General features: G+C 23.0%; 4 protein-coding genes across 7 annotated transcripts; 2 read left to right on the forward strand and 2 right to left on the reverse strand.

Moving 5' to 3' along the window:
- Positions 1-710: 710 nt before the first annotated feature.
- LOC122718969 (asparagine--tRNA ligase, cytoplasmic) lies at positions 711-3532 on the reverse strand. Its single transcript, XM_043944427.1, has 9 exons — positions 3278-3532; positions 2771-3181; positions 2551-2708; positions 2333-2476; positions 1899-2047; positions 1677-1805; positions 1314-1563; positions 963-1226; positions 711-899 (listed from the first exon to the last, which is right to left on the reverse strand). The coding sequence occupies exons 1-9, from the start codon at positions 3309-3311 to the stop codon at positions 768-770; spliced, it is 1671 nt and encodes a 556-aa protein (XP_043800362.1). The 5' UTR covers positions 3312-3532; the 3' UTR covers positions 711-767.
- A 503-nt stretch (positions 3533-4035) lies between these two features.
- Positions 4036-6094, forward strand: LOC122718970 (solute carrier family 25 member 46-like). The gene is made up of 5 exons (XM_043944428.1): positions 4036-4327; positions 4437-4719; positions 4941-4997; positions 5070-5346; positions 5434-6094. Exons 1-5 carry the CDS (start codon positions 4162-4164, stop codon positions 5842-5844), a joined length of 1194 nt encoding a protein of 397 aa, XP_043800363.1. The 5' UTR covers positions 4036-4161; the 3' UTR covers positions 5845-6094.
- A 1058-nt stretch (positions 6095-7152) lies between these two features.
- Positions 7153-11517, reverse strand: LOC122718993 (ATP-dependent Clp protease ATP-binding subunit clpX-like, mitochondrial). Of its 4 annotated transcripts, none has more exons than XM_043944487.1 (7): positions 10987-11517; positions 9837-9995; positions 9551-9748; positions 9313-9461; positions 9045-9222; positions 7933-8834; positions 7153-7756 (listed from the first exon to the last, which is right to left on the reverse strand). In XM_043944487.1, the coding sequence occupies exons 2-7, from the start codon at positions 9904-9906 to the stop codon at positions 7505-7507; spliced, it is 1749 nt and encodes a 582-aa protein (XP_043800422.1). In that variant the 5' UTR covers positions 9907-9995; positions 10987-11517; the 3' UTR covers positions 7153-7504. The 4 variants fall into 4 exon arrangements, with proteins under 4 accessions (XP_043800422.1, XP_043800420.1, XP_043800419.1 ...); XM_043944485.1 differs by having other exon boundaries at positions 7154-7756; positions 9033-9222; positions 11061-11514; XM_043944484.1 differs by having other exon boundaries at positions 7154-7756; positions 9033-9222; positions 10987-11514.
- A 149-nt stretch (positions 11518-11666) lies between these two features.
- On the forward strand, positions 11667-13294 carry LOC122718995 (protein bud22-like). The gene is made up of 2 exons (XM_043944488.1): positions 11667-11858; positions 11980-13294. Exons 1-2 carry the CDS (start codon positions 11841-11843, stop codon positions 13252-13254), a joined length of 1293 nt encoding a protein of 430 aa, XP_043800423.1. The 5' UTR covers positions 11667-11840; the 3' UTR covers positions 13255-13294.
- The last annotated feature ends 1542 nt before the right edge of the window (positions 13295-14836 follow it).

Below are 14836 nucleotides of genomic sequence, written 5' to 3' on the forward strand. Positions count from 1 at the left end.
CGATATTTATATTATAAAATTTTTGTTAGAGATTTTTTCTTATAAGGAAATATTTAAATGTATTATTCGATAAATGTGTAAATTGACATGAATGAAAATATAAATGAAATAGAACATTTATTATTTATCGTATTGTATCATTTGTGTACATACGATATAAAATATAAAAGAAAAAAATATAGAATTGAGTAAAAAAAAAAAAATAGTTATAAACTATTTACAACTAACTTTTGTGTATATAAAATACGTAGCATTGTCAAAACGATTATTTTATGAAATATAATTTCATTAAAAATAAGTTTCTTTATATTTGATTCTCTTTAACATGTTTTGCATTTTTAATATCAATTTATAATCATAACTTTAAAAAAACTTATCTTAATTTTCTTTTTTTTAATTTATTAATTTATATTTTCTCTTTTTTGACTCTCTTTTTAAATTTTTATACTTATTTTTTTATCAGATATTGGCATTTTTTTTCGATATTTATTTTATTTTATTTCGATTTTTTTTAGGATAAGGATTTATGACTAATCTATTTATCCTCCATTTTATGTGTTACTATAACTTGAATTCATGTATTCTATTTATATAAATAAAAAATAAAATTACAGATTAGTAAATGAAACAAAAAGTATATAAGTATATATTTTAATCATGAAATATTTTTATAATTGAATTAATTAATTTAAAAGCTTAGATAATTTATCTATTATAATAGAATGAATGTTTATATTTCGATATAAATAATATATAAATAATGTAATTTAAGGTCGACAACGTTCCAAAAATCGTGGATAAAGACATACTTCGCGTATGTGATATCTATTAAGAAGCCAACATAAAAATCTTTCAAGACCTAATCCGAATCCTCCATGGGGGCAAGTTCCATATTTTCGCTAAAAAAAGATTGAATGAAAAATTAATTCATATATTTATCATATATGAAAATTGATATTTACCTGATCGCTATACCAATAATATGGTTTTGGATCAATATTTGCGTTAGAATAGCCTTCCAATAATTCATCATAATTCCATATACGCATCGAACCCCCAATTATTTCACCAACATTCGGTAAAAGTACATCCACTGATTCTGTAAGACGTTTGTTATCAGCACAACGTTGCATATAAAATGATTTAATTTCTACAGGAAATTTGCACAACATTATAGGTTCATTTATTGTGTCGGTCATTTTTCTCTCTGGCATTTCTGGAATGTCCTATAAATTAAAAAAATTAATGAATAAAATTATTAACTCCGTCATTGTGAAATAATAATCAAGAAATTTAAAAAATATTGAACATACTTCACCAAATTCATAAAATGTTCCATCATCTTTGGTTATATTATTAGCCCGAAGATATTCAATTGCATCTTTGTAATCCATTCTTTTAAATGGTCTTTTTGGTATTTTAAAATCAGGATTTAATTCTTTAATAAGATAACCAAGATTTGAATTAAGCACACGATCAACGACATCACATATCATATCTTCTAATCGATTCAATAAGTCTTCAAATGTAATAAATGCATATTCTGCTTCCACATGTGTATATCTGAAAAATAAAAATTTGATTTATATAATAATTATAATATTAATAATATCAATATATATTTTAATAAAAATATCACTAAGAAATATAAGAAGCTTCAAATTCTGTATATTTACTCTGCAAGATGTCTTCGAGTTCTAGATTGTTCTGCTCTATAAGATTGTGCGATACAATATACATCGCCCATTGCCGGAAGACAAGTTTCTAAATAAAGCTGTGAGCTTTGAGTCAAAAATGCTTCTTCACTATAATGAATGATTAGATTATTGAATAATAATTAAATTATATTAAGAATACAATATTTTTAAATGAACAATTTAAATTCAAATACTGCTTACCCAAAGTAATCTAACTTAAATAATGTTGAACCTCCTTCTACTTGCGTTTGTACTAACGTCGGTGGAGTTACTTCATAACAACCTCTTTCATTGAAATGATCTCTAAATGCTTGAGTTAACACAGATCGTAGACGTAATATACGTGATGTCTAAAATAAATTATAATTTGTTATATCATATATGATATCATGTAATAAAAATTATTATTCCATAATAATATAAATTTTAATGTTACTTCATGATCTCAATTTTTTCTTTTGTAATTTTTACATTTTTTTAATTAAAATTATCCATAATAATAATCAAATAGAAAAAATTAAAGTTTACTATACTTTTTATATATAGCTTATTATATATTACATATACTTTACATATATATATATATATATATATATTATATATATGTAGATTATATATTATCATAATTATCATACGTTTTCACCACGAATCATAATATGTCTATTATCTAACTGAACATCAGGAAGAGCTTCTTCATTTAAAATGGAATCTGCACCACCAGGAGGAGATGTTCCTATTAATCTCCAAAAATCAATATGCAATTCATGCCCATCTGGAGCCTAAGAAAATGAATTAAAAAGCTAAAAAAATTAAAAAGCTCTTATTAAAATTACAAATACATTTGATATAATACATTTTTTCCCTCTGGTACAATCTTGAGAGTTCCAAATACTTCAATGGAAGCTTCAGTAGACAAGGTCAATGCATCATATGTTTGACATAAAATATCAGTAAATATACATTGCAGAAAACCTGTTCCATCTCTCAAAGTGATAAACATAAGTGCTCTTCCTAAAAATGTTATATAATTAATTTTGATAAATATAATTCATAATATATAAATTATATTATACCTTGACGTCTAAGTCTATGTACCCATCCTAAAACTTTTATCCGTTGATCTCGATACTTAATACTTTCTCGAATTTTTATACAAATTGCAGATGGCAAAGTATTATCTTCTTGAATTATAATTGTTTTAGCTTCTTCCAAATTTTTCAATCTTTTTTCTTCATCTTCTAATAATTTTTTTTGTTTATCTTCATTTTTATACTCTTTCCTTGCCCAAATTTTATGCATTTTTTTTAATTGAGATTTTGATACTAATTCATACTCTTTATCATCCTTAGGAGAATTTTGATAAATTGGTGGAAATGGTTCTTTCCCTGCATGACACATTGCTCTTAAAATTGTCTTAAAAGGATTAGTTTTAGAACCATCACCTGTCTCATCGTTTCCATTCTTTTGAGAAATATAAATTGCATCTAAAGAAAAAATATAAAACTTTTTTATTCCTTTATTAAATAATAATAATTATGATAAATTTTATTTTCAAGAATTTAAAAAAACAAATATTTTACCTAATAATGATTCAGAAGACTCCATCGCCGGCATATTATTTTTTGATTATAATTTTTTTAAATTTATTGTATTATAATTAATTATTTTAAATAATATAATTTAATAATAATACAATTTTACGATATAAAATTATAATTTTATGATACAAGAATATAAAATTCAATATAATTTGAAAATATTGAAACTTGAATGATGTAATTTCCACGTCGATGATACAATATAGATCTGCTTACTTATGTAGAACTTACTTCGATAAAGTTCAGTATATATTGAATACGCTATATATTTTTATCATAGTTGCATACTTTTATCATAGTTGCATACTTTTATCATAAGTTGCATTGCACTTCAGATAAGAATGAAATGATTATTTACTTTTATGTTATATTATAATTCAAATTTATATAATATTTATATGATTTAATTAAAATATAATATAATTATTTCTTTATATATTAAACAATAATCATTAAATTTTATTTATATTTTATTTTATAAATAATTTGTAATAAAAATAAATAATTATAATAAAGAATATATTGTTTAATCAAAAATATTATTGATTAAACAATCTTAATATTCGAAACAAACAAATTACTATTGTTACATTAAATGAATGATATTTAGCATTATATACAAGATGGAAAAATCGAAATACTTAAATTTACTTTAAAAAATAATAATTTCTTAGTTATGTTTGCTTTCTTGTAATTCACTAGATTGCGCGATGTGATAATCGCATATCATATATACCAACTTTACAAGTGGTATAGAAGAACATCATTTTGGAGTCGACTCAAAAGAAATGAGAAATTGATTGAATTACATAGTTTTAATACAGAATGTGCAGAATTAGAATTTTTAAAAATTAATCTCTTAAACAATGGCGGGATTGGAAAGTTACGAAAGAGTATATCGAGGAAAACCTATTAAATCTTGGGAAACTGAAAGTAATTTTCCTCATACTTACTTTACACAAGAGGTTATTCGTCCTTTGGAAGTTCCTGCTGTGCATCCTTTAGTTGAAGATAGTCCTCCTTCTGAAGGAGGTCAGTTTTAATCAAAATATGAAATTTATTAAAATATAGTAGAAATTTTAACAGAAAACTTTTTAATTTTTAATCATTGCTGAAGTTAAAAAAATAATATCTTGTACAGATCTTGCTGTAAAAAAGTATATGGTTGCTGGTTGTGGATTAGCAACTTTAATTACTGAAACTTTGTTAGTTCATCCACTTATTGTTCTAAGGAGACAATGTCAAGTAAATCCTGGATTGAACAAATATCATATAATACCAATTACTTTGGTACCTGTAGTTGTACGGCTTCATCAAACTCAAGGAATAAATACATTATGGAAAGGAATTGGATCAGTATTGCTTGTAAAAGGAATGTTGTTAGCTATTGAAGATTTCATTTCTAAAATAACACCATGGCCAAAGTAAGGTGATCTTTGTATGATCTTAAATATATAATAAAATATATAATAATTTCTCTCAAATTTTTATAATAATAGTTTTATAATAATATTTTTATAATAATAATTTTTATAATAAATTTTTATAATAATTTATAATAATTTTTATAATAATATAAAATTTTTATAAAATTTTTATAAAATAATAACAATAATAATAATAAAGAAATATTTATTAATTTTAGGGAAATAACATGTAATAGTTCACTGAAAGCATTTGGTCAACACGTGCTTCTTAAATGGTAATAATATACCAATATTATTACATTTCTCGTTTTAAAAATTACAGAAGAAATTAATAGAAAATATGACAGTGTTTCTATAGGTTTAGTAACACCATTTTATTCTGCATCATTAGTGGAGACAGTACAATCTGAAATTGCATCTGAAAGTCCTGGAATATTAGATGTTTTTCGAGATGGTGCAATTCGTTTAGTTGAAGTGAGCAATAAAGGCAGATTAATTCCCATTTATTCTCTTCTGCCACCTACAGTTGCTTATGGAGTATCCAAATATCTTTTTACTCTAGCTGTTCAAGGAGTTACCAGTCGTATTATGCATATTAGGCAAAAACAATCTCAAGAGTTAAGGGTATGTTTTATTTATTGACAAAATAAAATTTTATCTTGAATTTATATAAAATTATGTATTTAAATGTTATTTATATGTAATATCAAGGGTGCATATAGCAGGGATTTGCTATCAGAAACTGTTGCACAAGATATAGAATTACAGTCATCATTAATTTCTACATTTATGGCAGAAGCATTGTTTTATCCTTGGGAAACAGTGATTCACAGACTTCATCTTCAGGGTACACGAACTATTATTGATAACCTGGATACAGGACGCAGCGTAACACCATTATTAACAGGATATAGTGGTGCAAGCGATTGTTACAGTACAATTATATCTACTGAAGGTCCTCTTGGTTTATATAAAGGATTTGGTGCTCTTATTTTGGAATTTTCCATAAACCTTGTCATAGTGAGGGTTGTTAAATGGGTACTGACAGAATTAAGAACATTATTAAGACCAAAACCAAAATCAACACGTGATCCATCACAATGGTATTATAATGATATATAAAAGAGCATTGATATTAGTTTAGTAATATCCTTTGTGTGTATTGATCAATCTAGATATATAATGCATATTGTATTTATATATATATATATATATAAAATTGTTATACTATATTAATTATTTTTTCCATTTATTATTATTAAATCAAATCAATAATGTAACACTTTCAGTAATTTTAAACACTTTAATCTTTTTTGATTTATTGCAAAAAAATGAATCAAATTTCTCCAAATTATTGTATATATAATTTATGAAACTTAAATATACATATTTAAATGAGAAATAAAAAAATATTGTTATTAAAATCATATATATGAAAAAATTATATTTATTTTATAAATTTTTTGCAAAGATTCATTTCATATTTTATTTAAAATACTTACGTCATAAAAATTAAAAATTGTAAAGATGCAAGTTATGAAACTATTCTAAATTAGTTATGGAAAATCGTTTTACACCTTATGATTTTCAATTCTTTATAATGGAAAAATAAATATATTAGTATTTTTGAAAATATAACATAATATTTACTTTCAACATTTGTTTACAATTTTATATGTATACAGTTTTTTTTTAACTTGCATCATATATTACACAGCCTTTCATTTACATCTAGTTTTTATATATATGTAAAATGAAATGAAACAACTGACAATAAAATCTGTCTCTAAGAAATAGTTAATGATCATTTTAGAAAATACATGCAGTTTTTAAAATCTTATTTTTTTTTTCTCCATTTTATTTGACATTATTAAAATTTATCATCTATATTTAAATATATTCACTCTCAATTTTAAAACTTAAATATATTTTATTTAATATTTGATAAAAAATTTTTCTTCTAAATTTTTGTTTAAATTCTTTCAATTATTTAGAAATAGTATCAAAGTAAAAGTTGAATCTATTTTAGATTATTTTGTTTTCTACAAGATATATTTATGTAACAATATATAATGTATCTGTACTAGTTTCGTGCAATTTTGATCATATATTTGTAACTTTTGTATACTTTTTAATAGTTTTAATATGGTATGTATAGAAACCATTTATATATATTACATAATATTATATAATATCCATAAAGTAACAGATATTAATTTTGTTTTCTATCTGTAATAATAGTGTATAGAGCAAACGCGTAAATAATAATTAGAGATGCAAAAAGAAGTAAAAATATTGCATTTGCAACTTATTTTTGCATTATAATATACTAATCTAAGTATATTTAAATGATTTTAATTTAGAAAAATCACAATTTTTTCTTCATTTTGTAAAATGAAATTTTTTTATATATAGACGTTTTTATATATGTGTTTGCACACATATCTTTATATATAATCTTTATATATATTTAAGAACAACTCAGTAACAAAATATTTTATATTGTTACGAATTACTTGAACACAAAATACATACCACAATTGATTTAATTTACCTATCTAACTTTTTATGAAATAAGTTAATATAGAATTATAATTGCCATATATATAATTTGTGTGATGTAATCTTTTGTTTCTTTTCATTAAAAAAACATAGATTACAGTCAACACATTATTTACAAATTTATATTAGATCAAAAACTATTATTGCAGAATGTGAATTTTGAACAATTTTCTTAAAAAATCGATCAAATATGTAATATATCTTCAACATGAATTATTTGTTAATTATGTATATGCTGAGCATGTAATTCTTCCTCAGTAACATCACCTCTTCTGATATATTGTGGTTTTTCTTGTCCTCGCACACACCCTTCAGTTACATGAACAGACATTACATCGCTACCTGGCACTTCGAACATAGGTTCTAAGAGTAGAGATTCCATAATAGCTCGAAGCCCTCTTGCACCAGTTTTTTTTTCCATTGCTAATGAAGCAATTGCATTTAAAGCTTCAGATGTAAAAGTTAAGTCTACCTATGAATATATACAAACAACTTATACAAACAATATATACAATCTTAAAGTGCATATACGCAAGAATTAAATAAATGTAATTTTAAATGTAATTAGTAAATGGATTATTGAATTATATAATATACTATATTAATATAGTAATTATAGTAAAAGATTATTAAAACGATAATTTGTACCTTATCCATTGAAAATAACATTTGATATTGAGGTATCATAGCATTTTGCGGCTCAGTCAATATTCTAACCAGCATATTTTTATCAAGAGTATGAAACGGTACCAAAACTGGAAATCTGCCAACAAATTCAGGAATCATACCAAAATCAATCAAATCTCTTGCTTCAACTTGCTGAAGCAATACATCTTTCTCTTTATTATCTTTTTCTGTAGAAGGCGACATATTTGCAACATCTGCTAAATTTGCAGCTCTTCTCCCTGGACTCTCAAAAGATCGTGATGCACCAAATCCTAGATATTTTTCAGTTTTACGTCGTGAAATCAACCTATCTAATCCATTATAAGCACCAGAAGCAACAAATAAAATATTTGTAGTATCAATTTGCAATGTATCTCCACGTAATTTTCTAGAGCTATTTCTTTCAGGTACATTCACAATCGTACCCTCTAACATTTTCAACATTCCTTGTTGGACACCTTCTCCGCCAACATCGCGTAGTTGATGTATGCCAGGAACAGCACCAATTTTATCAACTTCGTCTAAGAATACAATACCCATTTGCGCTCTATCTACTACGTAATTGGCATCCTGAAGTAGTTTTGCAATAACGCTTTCTATATCTTCACCGACATATCCTGCTTGTGTCAGTGTCGTGCAATCACAAATTGCAAAAGGTACATCCAAACATTGAGCTATTGTTTGCGCGAGCAATGTTTTTCCACTTCCAGTTGGACCAAGTAATAAAATATTACTTTTTTCTAATTTTAATTGATGTTGCTTACTATCAAGAATATCAGATCCGGAAATTGATTGATTTTCGGCTGATTTATGTTCGTTTCCTGTAGGATATTGTTGAAATCCAACGCCGAGCGAATTTCCAATTGTTGAAATGTGTAATAAATCTATGATAATGAAAGATAAACATTATTAAACTTATATACTGAAATAATTACGTATTAAATTAAAAATTATTTTAATAACAATTTAAATTAAAAACGTGATACAAAAAACATTATATTGGAAAAACCATATAAGTTGAATATTAATTATTGTCAAAAAAACATGTTATTGTACATATAAAATGAAAAATTATTATTTACGTGGTTTAAGACCTCTATGTGTGAAAGGATGATTTAAATCTTGTGAACCAGTTGTATTAATAGAACTTTGCATTGAATTTTGTACTGGAAAGTTATTGTAGATTCGTTTATAGTGATTATAAACAGCAACACTTAGAACTTTTTTAGCGTATTCTTGACCTATAACATGCTTGTTTAAGTATTCAAAAATCTGTAAAATATATATATTAATAGATATAATATAATATAAAATTGTAAAATTATATATAAAATTCTTTATTCTTTTAGAATAAAAATTTACTTTTTTTGGTGGTGGTGGAGGTTTCCTGTAAAATCCTTGTTTGGTATCATCTGGTCTTAAAGCTTCCTTAAGGCTTCTTTTTGAGTCTACTTCTGATAATACAACAAAAAAGTGATGGCATTTTTCACATTTAACGAATCTTGTTGATGCTAATAAAAAAGATATTTTTATGATGAAAAAAATGTTATTTTTATATTTAACTTATGCAGAAAAAGATATTAAGGCATTATTTACTTACATACAAAAGTTTCTACATGTGTGCAAGGATCACCACATTTTGGACAAGTAAGAGTATTTTTCTTTCCTCCACCATTTCCAACAGAGGATACACCACTATTATTATCTTTACCAGGTGGAGTGGGTTCACTGGGTGCTTTTCCCAAAGTATTACCAATTGTTAATGATCTAATAACAGCAACTCTCACAATTTTGTGAACTAATAAACATATAATTATTTTTTATTAAAATAAAACAAATAATTAATAATATGTAATTTTGAAATATTATATGTATTATATGCTCACCATGATTTGTTACATGATTTGAAGATGCAATACGACCAGCATTGATGACACAGCAACGAACACAACTCATCTTTGTTTGTTTTTCTTACACAAATATAATGTGGAAGACAAAAAGAAAGATTTTGTAGTAATTATTAAAGTGTGCACTTGAAACAAAGCCTAAATCAAAGTAAAATATATTAGAATGAAATATTTTTATATTTTTTAGAAAAATATATTTATATTGTATTATTAGAAAAAACTTGGATAATAAAAATCTAATATATTATTATTTGTATAATAAAAATATTATACAAATAAATTAAACTATTATAAAAATATTATAAATAAAAATATTATATAAATAAATTAAAATAATATAACATTGTATATATAACAATTCATAAAAATAAACAGATTTTATAAATATTTTATATATACAGTGCAATTTTATGACTTTATATTTTATAAATTTTTTATATTCTTTATATTTACAAATTCTAAATTTTATTTTGTATAAATTTAAATAAAATTTAAATAAAATTTAAGAGAAGAATAAGAAAGAAAAATAAAGTTATTCAAATAGCATAAAATAAATTCAATATTTTTTTCATCAAATCAATCAATTAATCAATAATAATAATCATTATAACAAAAATCAAATCAAAATAGAAAAGAATAATAATATAAAATATAATATAATTTATATATAATATAAAAAATAGAAATGAATAATACTGCGAATTGAATTTTTGGATAATGAAAATGTAATTATAATGTATGCATCGGAAAGTAAAATATAAATATTTGTTAATATAAAAATAAACATTAGAATGGCAACTTTCAGTTAACGAAAGTACTAAAATATCGAAAATACTAACCTGCCAAATAAACATTAATGTATAAATCGTTCGTTATTATTCATAATTTATTCATTTCTTCCACAAAATATAACAAATCCAATGATCCAAAAAAATCTTGTGTAAATAAATTATCGAAAATGGATCAAATAAATAAATTAATCTAAAAACACGAATGTCTGACACATCGCACTACGAGGTGCAACAATCACTCAAAACATGATTCAAGGTCATTTGTTGACTTTCTTTCGAAACTTTCCGATACTACATTTGCTATTTTAAAATTCGTTTGAAAACAATGTTCAATTTACCTCCATATTAATGAAATATCTAGAAACCACCAAAATGTTGAAGAATTATATGGTATGATCTTGTACACACGTACCTACATACGTGGCGAATATATATGTGCAGTCAATCACGATCACGATCTCTTGCTGATGGCTGGTGCGTTGTTTTCAATAACTCAAGTAGATAATTGTTTCATGTCAATTCACTCACTTTATTTTTTGAATAGATATCAATTTTCATATATTTACTGTAAGATTTTGTAATAAAAGTTTATCAACATTCTTACACGAGCACACTCTAAAAGTAATGACGTTTTTACGAAATAACAAAACGTCAGTAAATCTGTATACACGGTCACTCGAGGGCGCTTGATATGTTGTGTACACTTTGTATAGAAAAATATATCTATATGCATAGAAAATATTTGAATGTATTCCAATAATCACACTTCTATTTACCTTTATTTAGCTTTTTATAAATTTTTTAATTAATTTTTTAAACAATTTCTATCAATAATAAATTTAGCTTAAATTTAGCTTTTTTTTCTATATCTTATCTTCTTTTTCCATTATTCCTACCTTTTTTCTCCCACTTTTATATCTTATTATATGAATACTTATTCTGTATGATTGTATTATATTGTCATGTATATTTCCATGTGTAAGCAATCACTTTATATTTGAAAGTTATTTTGTTTAAACTTAGTAAATAATATTTATAGTTAAAATAATTTTTCTTAATAAATTTCTTATATAATATGAATATAAGTATATAATATGAAAATATATTTGTAAAAAGAGAAAAAAAATTCATATATTGTTAAATAGTGGTTAATTCATTGCTAACCTTTTTGATAACAATATAATAGCAAAAAATGGAAATAAATAACGAGGTACGTTTTGAATATACTTGATAACCTTTTCATTTGTTGAAATTAATAAGCAAACAATTGATTATAATTATTTTAGTTATATGATATACTTTATTATTTATTGATATTATTAATTTTCTAGATTATTCTATTGAGACAATCCGTTCGTCAAGCTCGCATTTGTGTAATAAATAAATTAATTAGAGAAGCGAAAAGATTACGTACTAATAGTAACGAAAAGCAATTGGAAAAAAATAAAAATAAAGCAGAGAAACTTTTAAAGGAAGTATTTGCATTAAAACATATTAAAGATGATGAAATATCAAAATTCGGAATTATTAAGTTCGAATATCTACAGAATATATTACAAAATCCACAGACTGATGATGGAACTCGAGCTATGGTGAAAGTTGTTCGTCATAAGTCTTTAAGTTTGAGAATAATAGAATTTCAGAAAAAATTTCCAGATTATAGTAAATATATTTCTTGGAGAAAAAAAAAATCTTCAGTGAAAGAAAAAAAAGGAAATTGTTATACAGATTCAGAGAAAAATTCAAAACGATTAAAAAATGATGCAAATAACATTCTAAAAAAAGAAAAAAAACAAAACTGTTTCATAGATTTTCCAGAAAAAAATTCAAAACAATTAAAAAATGATTCAAGTAATATCGTAGAAAAAATAAATAAAGAAAATATAAAAGATGCAGACAATATTAATGGTATTGCTTATATACCTTGTCAACAAACAATAAATGTTGAAGAAAATAATGATAATTCAAAGAAAATATCAAAAATTCAAGATATGGAAATACAATCTATAAATAATGATAAAAATTTTAAAATTATTACTAAAATCATTAGTAATGAGGCCACTGTTAAAAGATTCACAGAAATTTTACAAGAAACAAAAGAACAAAATTATATATGCAAAGATACTGAAAATCAACAATCTTTTAATGAATCCATGGAATTCATGGATTCATCAAATAAAATAGATGATTTCTTTTTACCTGCAAATGAAGTAACTTCATGTTCAAATGAAACATTTTTTTCTAAAGAGAAAAGCATGTACAGTGAACAAGTTAATCGTATATTTAAATCACGAAAAAATGTTCAAGTTGAAAACAAGAATAAATTATATAGTAAAAAAATAAGCAAAGAAAAAAGGAATAATAAAAAACAATTTATGAACAATGCAAATTTTCACAATCCAAATGATATGATAGAGAAAACTAACACATATAGAAAACAAAATGAAAAAAATATACAAGTTGAAAAAAAAAGGAAAATTAATAAAGAGAGCACATGTATTGTGGAACATGATAATTTACATCCTTCTTGGGCTGCAAAAAAAAAACAACAAAATATTATGAAACAAGAATTTCAAGGAAAAAAGATTAAATTCGATGAAGATTAAAAAACAAAAAAAAAAAAAACAAATACATATGTTCAATGCATTTTTCATGCTTTCTTTCTTAATTAAAGCATTTTATTTGTTAAATTAAGAATTAATATGTATTTAGAATAAAAAAAAATTTAATATTTTAAAGTAAAATTAATTTTTTTGCAAATTGAATTTAGTTCAAAATTATTATTAAGTCATCAATAACTATAGGATATTGTATATTTTTGTTTTTATTTAAATAATTTAATTTGCATACAAAATGAGTAAGATATTTCATAAAAGTCATATTGTAATTGAAAATGTATTTTCGATTATATGGGCGTCCAGCGCTTAAAAATGATTTTTATAATTTCTGTATGACCAGTTTGTTACAATGATGATTCTATTTTTCTTTCTCTTTTTCTCAGTATATATTATATTCGTTGTTAGTTAATTAATTTTTAGATCCATCATATTAATGAAGGTCATATAGGAACATCATATATAACATATATCAACGCATTTTGAGGTATATCTATTGATTATAGTCGATATAATTGTATTTTTCATTAAACAATTGAGAATATTTTGTTCTTACTCAAATATTATACATTACAATATCATATGTATTAATTATAGAATCATAAAAAAAAAAATTATAAAAATTTTATTTTTATGTTGACCGAAATCTTTATAAACAGTTTGCAAATCAATTGAATTTAATATTAATTTTTTCCACATTTTTTTTGTTTTGCATGAGTTGTTTTAAATTTATTATTTATTAAAGGTATAGTTTTATATTATAAAATAGAGATAGAATTTTTATATTTTTTATAAGTTTAAGAAATATTTACTTTTTCTTAAATTATAATATATGTAATGTTTACATAACATCTTTTACAATTTATATATATATATATATATATGATTATTTTTGTTATGTTTGACAAAATAAGACAATAAGATTAAAAAATTCTATAATTATAAAAAATTTAAATTTATTTAATTTTTATAAATTAATTATTTAATTATAAGAAATTATTTTTTTAATATATAATAAGGATTTCTTGTTTTTTTTTTTTTTGTATAAGAAATTTTATATAAAGAAATATTTTTTTGTGAAAATTTTTTCATATCATAGTTTTTAAAACTTTTTTTTTTAATCTTTATGTTTTTATTATACTTTTTTTTAATTGCATAAATTTCTAACAAGAATAGGAAAGGTTAATTTATTATAGAAAGGTTAGTTTAATATATTTTGTAATATCATTAGAAAATTTGGGAATAAAGTACATTTAAAAAGTTTTTTACATATATAACATAATATATTTAATCAATTTGTTTCTTTATGATATAAACTACATATAATTTACATATTTGTATTCTTTTTTCATTCAATATAATTTATTTCCAAATTTTCAAAAAAATTGTGTATTACGTTAATATAATAATAACTTTTAAAATAAATCAATATTATAAATAATTGATATCATATAAGATCTTTTTGTCTCTTATATTATAATTACCAATAAGTATAACTAATAGTATTAATGAAAAATTTACCTTCATAAAAATCTTCATTTATTATTATTATATTTGTTACTATTATCCAGTA

The sequence above is a fragment of the Apis laboriosa genome, unplaced genomic scaffold (assembly GCF_014066325.1).
Source record: "Apis laboriosa isolate Shangri-la unplaced genomic scaffold, ASM1406632v1 scaffold68_cov148, whole genome shotgun sequence".
Lineage (NCBI taxonomy): Eukaryota > Metazoa > Arthropoda > Insecta > Hymenoptera > Apidae > Apis > Apis laboriosa.

What these genes read in the sequence shown, in the direction of transcription:
- LOC122718969 (XM_043944427.1), bottom strand. Translation starts at nt 3,311, where the DNA reads ATGCCGGCGATGGAGTCTTCTGAATCATTATTAG. An exon ending in GTCTTCTGAATCATTATTAG is followed by an intron (nt 3,182 to 3,277) that starts GTAAAATATTTG and finishes TTTTTTCTTTAG; the next exon opens with ATGCAATTTATATTTCTCAA. An exon ending in ACATAGACTTAGACGTCAAG is followed by an intron (nt 2,709 to 2,770) that starts GTATAATATAAT and finishes TAACATTTTTAG; the next exon opens with GAAGAGCACTTATGTTTATC.
- LOC122718993 (XM_043944485.1), bottom strand. Translation starts at nt 9,906, where the DNA reads ATGAGTTGTGTTCGTTGCTGTGTCATCAATGCTGGTCGTATTGCATCT. An exon ending in ACATGTAGAAACTTTTGTAT is followed by an intron (nt 9,462 to 9,550) that starts GTAAGTAAATAA and finishes CTTTTTTATTAG; the next exon opens with CATCAACAAGATTCGTTAAA. An exon ending in ACATAGAGGTCTTAAACCAC is followed by an intron (nt 8,835 to 9,032) that starts GTAAATAATAAT and finishes TCATTATCATAG; the next exon opens with ATTTATTACACATTTCAACA.
- LOC122718970 (XM_043944428.1), top strand. Translation starts at nt 4,162, where the DNA reads ATGGCGGGATTGGAAAGTTACGAAAGAGTATATCGAGGAAAACCTATT. An exon ending in TAGTCCTCCTTCTGAAGGAG is followed by an intron (nt 4,328 to 4,436) that starts GTCAGTTTTAAT and finishes TATCTTGTACAG; the next exon opens with ATCTTGCTGTAAAAAAGTAT. An exon ending in CAACACGTGCTTCTTAAATG is followed by an intron (nt 4,998 to 5,069) that starts GTAATAATATAC and finishes AAAATATGACAG; the next exon opens with TGTTTCTATAGGTTTAGTAA.